This window comes from Conger conger, chromosome 11, assembly GCF_963514075.1.
Source record: "Conger conger chromosome 11, fConCon1.1, whole genome shotgun sequence".
NCBI lineage: Eukaryota > Metazoa > Chordata > Actinopteri > Anguilliformes > Congridae > Conger > Conger conger.
This window is the reverse complement of record NC_083770.1, coordinates 11,206,565-11,216,387: the sequence shown is the minus strand read 5'-3', so window position 1 is coordinate 11,216,387 and position 9,823 is coordinate 11,206,565. Positions and strand designations below refer to the sequence as shown.

Sequence of the window (9,823 nt, the reverse complement as noted above, 5' to 3'; positions counted from 1 at the left end):
CAAATTCCATGCAACATTGTTGCAAGGTGATTGACATGCATCAGCTCGCGTATAATGATTATAAACAAGCATTAGAACTCACATTAGAGGTATATTGTTATTCTATCACTGCTATGAACCAATCAGATTGTGAGATTTGTCCTGCCCATTTTATAAAAATATATAACTGTTAAATATAATTTAACATCATTTAACTTACATTGGGGGTCTCCCGGATGCCTTTGAGGATATTTCTGTACACACTTCAGAATTCATCCTGCTGCTGCTCTCAGCAACCTCATCATTAACAAAGAAAAGCGACACAGTTCCAGTAACAGCCATACATGCCCAATTCATAAGACTACCTCCTTTGGATCATGAGCAGTTCCTTTCTTTCTCCACACTTTCCTCTTTCCATCATGTAAGTGCAGGTACATCTCATCTGTCTATAAGACTTTTTTTACCACTCTAGCATAGTTCTGCTATTGAGGCTTACCAATGGGTGGCACGGTGTGCAGTGGGAAGAACCGTTGCCTCACAACAAGACGGTCCTGGGTTCAAGCCCTGCCTGGGCCTTTCTGTGTGGAGACTGCACGTTCTCCTGGTGTCTGCGTGGGTTTCCTCTGGGTACTCCGGTTTCCTCCCATAGTCCAAAGACATGCAGGTTAGGGACTACAGATGAAAATTAGCTCATTAGCTTACACTAGCACATTTCCATTGATGTGGAAACTGAAATTAATGAATGTGCACTGTCCTTAGTAAAAATTAAATTAAAATGTAAATGGTTGCCGTGAACCCTGCAGTTAAGCGCCTGTTGTCTTATTTAAGTCATTCACACATCCATGCCTTCACCCTGGAGTATTTTTGATCTGTTCAAAAGTGTTTTTTTCACAATTTAAATTCTTCTTCTTTAGTGGATACATTACATTACATTATTGGTATTTGGCAGACGCTCTTATCCAGAGCAGATGTACAGTTGATTAGATTAAGATGGAGACAATCCTCCCCTGGAGCAATGCAGGGTTAAGGGCCTTGCTCAAGAGCCCAACAGCTGCGCAGATCTTATCGTGGCTCCACCGGGGAATCGAGCTACCGACCTTGTGTGTCCCAGTCATGTACCTTAACCACTACACTACAGGCTGCCCGATACAGTGGTCTTCTGTGTTCTACCAGGTTGTTTGATGTTGGTGAGCTCACCAGTACATTCTTTCTTCTTAACAATGTTGGTTTTAACACATTCAATGTGTTGGCTATGTGTCTGCTTTTGACATTTATTTGGTCCTCATGTTGGGAGACAAATGCAACAGACTCCAAACGCAAATTCCACACATAGAATCAACTTGTTGCTTTTGTGTATGAAATTGTGCATGAACTAGTAATGCACACAGCTGGCCAAGACACAGTGGAGCACCCAATTGCCCAGTTACTATATGGTTAACCTGATGTAAATAATGCTAATGGTTGGCATTTATATAGCGCCTTTATCCAAAGAACTGTACAATTGTTTCACCCATTCATACACACACTCACACACCAACGGCGATTGGCTGCCATGCAAGGCACCAACCAGCTCGTCAGGAGCATTTAGGGGTAAGGTGTCTTGCTCAGGGACACCCAGGGTGGAATCAAATTGGCAACCCTCCGCCAGCCAGATTGCTCTTGCCGCCTGAGCCAATGTTGCCCCAAAATACCCAATTACCCTATATGGTCAACCTGATGTTAATACCCTTAACTTAAAGATGACAGTCTAGCATTCTAACGTCATTTTCATTGTTTCATCCATCCAAAATCCAACGTGCAGGAATACCGAGCTTAAACAATAGAAACTGTGTCACTGTTCAAATAAGTATGGACTGCACTGCATTGTGTATACCAACCTACAAACATTAAGTCCAGTGTCATTGATCTAATTTACAAACATACTTTCTTAAGAAGCGAAGTCTGAATACCACATACAGTATGCAACTGTAGTAGCACACACAGCCACATAATAAACACAGAGAATATTCTACTGATCAAAGTGCTCGTCTGAATACACAAGCGTTGGGGGGGACCACGTCAAACGTCAAGTTTCGCAAAGCACAGCCTACTTGTCTAATTCATATTATGGTGGCGACATGTCTCCTTGCCTCCCTGTCTCCCCCAAAGTCGACAGGTCGTCGATTTCTTTTTAAAGTAGCCGGAATCGGTTTAGGTTAACTGAATGCAGCGGCAAATGTCGAATAGTAGGCAACCTCGGCTAGTAGGAGTGGGGATTTAACAAGGATACATACTTTTCAGGGCGTGCAGTTCTGTCACGCCACATCGATCTAAATGAAAATTTCCGAAAACATTAGGCTACTTTTAGCAAAACTACAGTAGCTGGCTAATGTAAACACCGCGTCTGTTTAACTTAGGTGTAGATACAAACCCTAAAGACCCGCAGGGTTTGACGGGTGGGCTAAGATACGAGCCCTGAAATGCAGCCCTAGTCCGTAGCTCTGCTCCCGCAGCGCAGTTTGAAAGTTCTCACGACGAGCGGAGCCGGAGCCTCCGATTGGTCCGCTGAGTCGATCCGGGTACCGGGCTGGACTCCGCTTATTAGCCTAGAGGTACCAATATGGCGGAGGTAAGAAAGGAAACAGGGAAGGAGCATCAGATTTTTAATGGATATTTAAAAAAATTCTAACCGGTACAATGTGGTTTAATTTAACTGATTGTGTTTATTAAGGTTCATGTGTGTCTTGCATTGTTTTCGGTGGCAAAATTAACTCGATTAAAATGCTGAAATATGTATAAATGTATACCGGGATCCTGCGGCGCTAGGCCGCTGCGTATGTATCACAGACTGCAAGAATGTTTCGTCAACCCAGTGGCGAAAATCTATCCAGTTGAGAAAATGTATTTTTATGTAAATGTATTGGAATTAATACGTTTTTATTATTCGATCATTTTAAAGATATTTTTGCGGGCGGCTGATTGAGAGAATCCGGCGCAGTTGGCCGCGCAAATCGAGAGAGTGTTTGTTTTTATGGCTGCTCTCGGCTCTGCTTGATTAGCTTAATTGTGAGCGCCGACACTATGGCCAGGTCGCTTACACGGCTCAAACATCTGATGCATTTAACATGATTTTTCATGTCGCGATTTAGGAATGGCATTGACATTGAGTTTCGTCTTCGCCACGAAGCGGTTAGCAATAAGTATCCGTGGATATAGCCGTCGCCTAGCGGAAAAACGGGTCGCAGATATTTATTTAATTATTTAATAATTTTGATGATGGGTTGACAGTGTAGCTGGCTGTGTGCTGTAACGCAACGGTGGCTGTGTTCGCCTAAACGTTGGGCTGCTTGCAGAATTTAAACACTAAAGAAAATCCCAGTTTTTCATTCGTTCGCTTTCCCCCTCTTCCACAGGCTTCCTTTGGAAGTTCGAGTCCAGGTGAGTTTTTTCCACTAGCCGCCTGTTTGTACGCTTTGATTAGTTTTTTAGTTGAGAAATGCTGTCGGTTTATAAAAATGACAATTTGCTGAACTGAACTGTAGTTGCAGTATTTTGCAGGAGCTATGAATTACTCACTACCTGTTGTCGATGAGTGTTTCCAGCGAGTTGCCCATTTAGCTCGATTTGTCTCGTTAAATGTACCCGTCTTCATGTAATACATCAGGACGTGGGAATCTGTGGAGTTTAACTGAATCAACAGGTCCTCTGAATTGATTTTCGATTCTTATTCTTTAGACCTAGTTTTTGTGATGGGCGATTATGATCACATTCCGCAGAGCAATGTCCATAACAGCTGGAACACATTTTATCATAAAAGATCGCATGATATGTATTAAAATGTCCTTTTCCGTCGGTATGACGAGACGTGTAACGTGAATATTTTACACCGATATGAAGTAAATACCCTTGCATTTATTTGTTAAGAAATTTCCATATGTATTTTTAATGAACTTGACTTCAGATAAACTTAATTAGTACCCCCATCTGTCAAGCAGTTAAGAATGACACAAACACATCAACACTAGCAGTCTCAAGTTGTTGTATGCACGGGCACATTCAGACTATTGGTAATGTTGAGGCTAAGTGTGCAGGTTGACCCGCAGTATGTTGTTGTAACGAGTTAGGGTTTGCCTCACCAAGCTAAACCCGCTATGTTTTTCTGTGCAGTCGGCTCTTTGTCTTCGGAAGATCACGACTTCGATCCTTCGGCAGAGATGCTGGTGCACGAATACGACGATGAGCAGACTCTGGAGGATGAAGAGATTCAGGATGGAGAGAAGAACTTTGGTGCAGAAATCGCTGACTTGGAGAAGGTATGGTAGCTGTTTTCCCCCTCTAGAAACTGGCATAAGCCTCAAGAAATCTCATTTTTATTGTATTTATTTACTTGACTTATTTATTATAAAATATTAATTTCCATTTTGTTTGGATGGTTTAAACCAAAGCAGAGACAAGTGCAGTTTCACCAGAGTAGAGTAGACCCTAACACTGCATATGGAGTACAGAGCTGATTGGTTATTCTTGACACAGGAACGGAATGAGATTAATCTCCATGGATAGTAAAGATGAAACCAACTTATTCTGAGACCTGAAGCATGTAGTTGAAACGTTTGCTCGGTGTAGCACTTCGCTCTTTTTTTGACCAACATTTATTTAATAATATTTTTTTGCAAGGCATCCGAGTCCAACTGAACGGTATATGGAGAGTGCAGTGCTCATCGGTCCTGGCCTAGAAAATGAGGAAATGTCACTTTTCTTTCTTTAAAGATAAAGTAGCGTTTATGTTGAATGTCTGTGGTGATTTGTGCCGTTGCTGGGTTACAGGAAGGTAACATGCCTTTGGAGGAGCTGTTGGCGATTTACCGCTACGAGGCGTCGGTCAGCACCGCGGCCGCGTCCAGTATGGACGAGTCATCAGGGGAACTGCCCGACGAGCTGCCCGACATGACCTTAGACAAGGTGTGTGTGTGTGTGTGGGTATGTGTGTGTGCGCGTGTGCGCGTGTGTGCGTGTGTGCGTGTGTGTGTGTGTGTGTGTGTGTGTGTGTGTGTGTGTGTGTGTGTGTGTGTGCGCGCGCGCGTGTGTGCGTGTGTGTGTGTGCGCGTGTGTGTGTGTGTGTGTGTGTGTGTGCGCGCGCGCATGTGCGTGTACGTGTATGTATGTGTGTGCGTGCGTGCGTCTGTGTGTGTGTGTGTGTGTGTGTGCGTGTGCGTGTGCGTGTGCGTGTGCGTGTGCGTGTGCGTGTGCGTGTGCGTGTGCGCGTGCGCGTGCGCGTGCGCGTGCGCATGCGTATGCGTATGCGTATGCGTATGTGTATGTGTGCGTGCGTGCGTATGTGTGCGTGCGTGCGTATGTGTGCGTGCGTGCGTGTGTGTATGTGTGTGTGTATGTATGCGTGTATGCGTGTGTGCGTGTGTGGGTGTGTGCGTGTGTGGGTGTGTGCGTGTGTGGGTGTGTGCGTGTGTGCGTGTGTGCGTGTGTGGGTGTATGTGTGTGGGGATGTGTGTGTGTGTGTGTGTGTGTGTGTGTGTGTGTGTGTGTGTGTATATGTATGTGTGGGTGTGCGCACATGCACTCGTCTGCTTTGTGTGTGTGCGTGTGTGTGTGTGTGTGTGTGTTACTATGCGTGTGTGCAAGCACACTCGTCCGATGTGTGTGTGTGTTACGATGCATGTGTGTGCAAACGCACTCATCTGATGTGTGTGTGTGTGTGTGTGTGTGTGTGTGTCTAATGTATAACCTCATCCTCAGGAGGAAATAGCGAAAGACTTGCTCTCAGGAGACTACGAGGAAGAGGCACAGTCTTCGGCAGATGACCTCACCCCCTCTGTCACGTCCCACGAGGCCACTGACTTCTTCCCTCGCACCCTCAGATGTAAGTCCTGCAGTGGGTACAGCTCTTAACGGCCCAATCGTGGCTCGTTTACCCCCTACCTCTGTGCCCCGCTCTGTCTGCCAGTGTCCCGGCCGCGGATCTGCTCCAATCCAGGAACCTCCCTCTCGGTCTCCATGACATTACATTCAGCAAGACTCTCTTCTGCAGAGAAACTCAGCATTCATTTCAGTAATATAAGCAATACTTGTTTGCCTGTTGTTAACAAAAATACAATACAATACTTTCCCAGACCAGTGCGTTTAGGGGTAACGTCACTAAAAGTCCCGTGCAAGTTAACTGACCTAGCCAAGAACTAAAATACAGATGTTGAAGGCGTACAGGCTGCGTCCGTATCGAGACCGAAAGGGCTGCCGTACCTTGAACAAATGCTTCTGTGTTCTCACTGTGTTTTGTTGTCATGGTTTCAGCCAGCACTATTTACGACGGGGACAAGGAGTCTGAAGGGGAAGAGGATGGGGTGAGCCCGGAAGATTCCAGAAAGGCAAGTCCCTCTTGTTGCGGCCCAGCTCGCCCCCCCCCCCCCGGCCGCAGAGGAACTGGCCCTAATCGTGTTTCTGTGTCTCTCTCGGCAGGAGATAATGGTGGGGTCTCAGTACCAGGCTGAAGTTCCAACTCACATCTGTCACTACGGCGATAATGAAAAGGGTGAGTGTGTGGGGCAACATACCTGTGCAGTTGTTTAACGTTGCTGTAATGTCTTGTATGTTGTAATACCTGTGTGATGGAGTAACGTTGATGCAAGTCCTGTATGGTGTGGGTAATGTTAATGTTTCATCAGTGAAATGTTAGTGTCTTTATTGTAATGTCAGTGTATAGTTACTGTAATGTTAGTGTATAGTTTCTGTGATGTTATTGTAATGTCAGTGTATAGGTACTCTAATGTTATTGTAACGTTAGAGTGTAGTTTATGTAATGTTACTGTTAGGTTGGTGAATGTCAGTGTATAGCTATTCTAATGTGAGTGTAATGTCAGTGTATCGGTTTAACATTAGTGTATAGTGACTGTAATGTTATTGTAATGCCCTGGGGTGGTGTTGCAGTGTATGAGGATGAAGACCAGTTGCTGTGGAAGCCTGGCGTTTTGGCAGAAGGTAAAGTGCGGGACTTCCTGTGGGAGGCCACACTGAGGCCAGAGGGGAAGAGCACTGGTGCCACAGCGGGAGTACACGTACGGGACCACGAGCAGGTACGTCCCAACACCGGGGTTCCCTCTTTCCGTCTCCCTCGCTCCCTCTCTCCGGCTCTCCCTCCCTCGTTCTATCCCTCTCTCTCATACGCTTTCGCCTTCTTTAACTATGGAAGCATGTATTCACGTCAATGTTTGTGTCTGTCCTGCAGGCGCTGTACGAGCTCATGAAGTCTAACTACAATACCCACGATGCACTTGAAAGATATCGCAGCAACGCTAAGTCTTCAAAGGGTGAGTGCACGTTATGCTGATGGAGTGAGCCCGCCGTCCATTCCTCCTGTGGAGAAACACAAACTCATTTATTCTTTCCTTCCAGAAGAGAGGCTTCCTTGGACCGAGGAAGAGTGCCGAAACTTTGAGCACGCACTCCAGATCTACGACAAAAACTTTCACCTCATACAGAAACACAAGGTGAGGCCTGCAGTAGGACAGGGGTGCCACACTAGGGGGGCTCTTTTACTTGCTAATCTGTGTCGCCGTTTTTACTTTCCTGCTCTTATCTGTTGAAAAATACTTTGACAAAAGTGCTGTATTAATACAATTCTTTATTAGTGTTTTACCAATAATAACTCCCCTGAGAGAATGTTGTGTGTGCCTTTTTAGCTGGGCAGGGTCTGTGTCTGTACAGGAAGTGACCCATTTCTCTACAGGAAGTGACCCGTTTCTCCTGCCGTGTGTTTTTCAGGTGCGAACCCGCTCTGTGGCCGAGTGCGTGGCCTTCTACTACATGTGGAAGAAGTCGGAGCGCTTCGACTACTTCGTGCAGCAGACCCGGTTTGGGAAGAAGAAGTACAGCTGCTACCCCGGAGTGACGTGAGTGACTGCTTTTACCGGCCCCAACCCCCCCAACCCCCATCAGCTGGGCGTGGCCTTGTGCCCCTGCGACACTCGCCTGTGTTCAGACCCATTTGGTCTGGACTTTATGTGGATTTTCTTTTCAGTTCAGCTCCTAGAATGTAGTTGTTTAATGTTCTTTTATTTATTTATTTATTTTGATAGTTTCAGCTGACGACTGTTCTGTGTATAGAGCTTTTGGGTAGTGTAGTTGTTAACCATGCTTTAAGGCAGAAGTACTATGTGTAATATAGTAAGTAAGTGTGCCACTCCCTAACCCCCTCGTCCGGAGAGGGACAGCTGCGGGCTGTAACGAACACTTCCTGTATCTGTGTTGGTCCCGCCCCCTCAGGGACTTGATGGACAGGCTGGTGGACGAGGCAGAAGGCCTGGCTGTGGATGGGGCGGGGTCAGTGTGCCCGGGCGGGGTTGGGGGTCGGATGGAACCCAGCGCAGACCAGCAGCTCAGCTTACTGAACTCCATCACCGCCAGCGACCTCACTGGTGAGTCAGGGGTCAGGGGTCAGGGGTCAGGGGTCAGGGGTCAGGGGTCAGGGTCCACCCAAGCCCCACATTCTGCACTCTGTTCATAAACGTGCTTGGTAGAAGTACAGTTCTGCTATACAGGGCTCAATATTTAACGCTACCATTCCACTAAAATGAAAAGGTAATATTTATGATAATGACTGCTATAAGAATGAGAATATGATGATTACTGGGTCAGAGCAGAGCATGGTCAACAATAACCAAATGGCTTAAACGAACAGGAGAAATAAAATAATCAGCACAGCTGTTCTTGGACTCTTAGAAATGACAAGAATCATAATGTCAATAGAGCGTTACTTTGACGTCTTTTTGTAGGCCAACACGACCGTTTCCTCCGCCTTGGGTTCCCTCGGCAGATTACCCATGCTTTTTTCCCGTAGGGATTTTGATTTCTGCTGAAAATAAGGTCTGTGGTTGACGTAAGCTTAAATTAGTTTCACGTTCTGTTCTACGGATTAAATTACATCTGTTAATATCTAAAAATGTTATGCTGTTAAGTTGCTAACAGATTGCTTAATTGAAACTACAACAATGATTGTATTCCACCCGCCTGCCTGCACCTGACAACCATTGTAGTGTAGTATTGCAACTCTTCAACTAGAAAATGCTGATGAAGGCTATAGAAAATAAAGATGGCCGCTATAATGATGTTTCTCCCTCAGCTCTGAGCAGCGGCGTGGCCACGGTGTGTAGCCCTGGTGATGCCTTCGGATACGCCCCGCTGGAGAGCTTACACCACCAGGGGGCGCTGGGCCGGGAGGAGTCTCTGGGCTTCGCCCCCAACGGCGACGGCAACTGCCTAAACATGCTGGACGCCGGCTTCTACCACGCGGACCCGCGGGGGGGCAAGGCCCGCGAGCGGCCTCCCCCGCGCAGACTGAAGATGGGCCTGTCCGAGCCCTTCGCCAACGACGTGTCGGTCACGGACCTGGGCGTGGACTTCCAGCCCCGCGGCCACGCCCACCGCCTGGCCGGCACCAAAATGGCGGTCTCCGTCTCGGACTTCGGCAGCGAGGCCAACGGCTTCCGCTCCTTACACCAGCAGCACGCCGCCCTGCAGGCCGAGTGACGCGCCCTTTACTCACTGGAAGAAAAAAAAAAAAAAACGCCTCGACTTTTATTTTGAGTAAACGTGTATATATATATAAATATATATAAATATTTTTTTTACTATGACATCAGTGATGTCTTTTATCGTATAGAACTTAATATCTTGATTTCTCAAGAGAAAAATATAGCCATTTTGGGTTTTTATTTTTTCAGTTTTTAAATGTGGACGGTCTGTCGTCTGGGACACGCAGAGGAGGAGGTCCCCGCCACATCTTTACACCAATGACAGCTTTTTTCTGCGCTGAACGGCCAATGGAAACGCCTCCTCCCCGCCCCCTTTCCTGTGTGTG

General features: G+C 46.5%; 1 protein-coding gene across 1 annotated transcript; it reads left to right on the top strand.

The window, feature by feature from the left end:
- Nucleotides 1–3,368: 3,368 nt before the first annotated feature.
- On the top strand, nucleotides 3,369–9,492 carry mier3b (mesoderm induction early response 1, family member 3 b). Its single transcript, XM_061261483.1, has 12 exons — nucleotides 3,369–3,396; nucleotides 4,126–4,271; nucleotides 4,783–4,917; nucleotides 5,710–5,833; nucleotides 6,262–6,335; nucleotides 6,427–6,499; nucleotides 6,895–7,040; nucleotides 7,193–7,274; nucleotides 7,360–7,454; nucleotides 7,729–7,856; nucleotides 8,230–8,381; nucleotides 9,086–9,492. The coding sequence occupies exons 2-12, from the start codon at nucleotides 4,173–4,175 to the stop codon at nucleotides 9,490–9,492; spliced, it is 1,515 nt and encodes a 504-aa protein (XP_061117467.1). The 5' UTR covers nucleotides 3,369–3,396; nucleotides 4,126–4,172.
- The last annotated feature ends 331 nt before the right edge of the window (nucleotides 9,493–9,823 follow it).

What these genes read in the sequence shown, in the direction of transcription:
- mier3b (XM_061261483.1), top strand. Translation starts at nt 4,173, where the DNA reads ATGCTGGTGCACGAATACGACGATGAGCAGACTCTGGAGGATGAAGAG. An exon ending in CAACGCTAAGTCTTCAAAGG is followed by an intron (nt 7,275 to 7,359) that starts GTGAGTGCACGT and finishes CTTTCCTTCCAG; the next exon opens with AAGAGAGGCTTCCTTGGACC. An exon ending in CACCGCCAGCGACCTCACTG is followed by an intron (nt 8,382 to 9,085) that starts GTGAGTCAGGGG and finishes TTTCTCCCTCAG; the next exon opens with CTCTGAGCAGCGGCGTGGCC.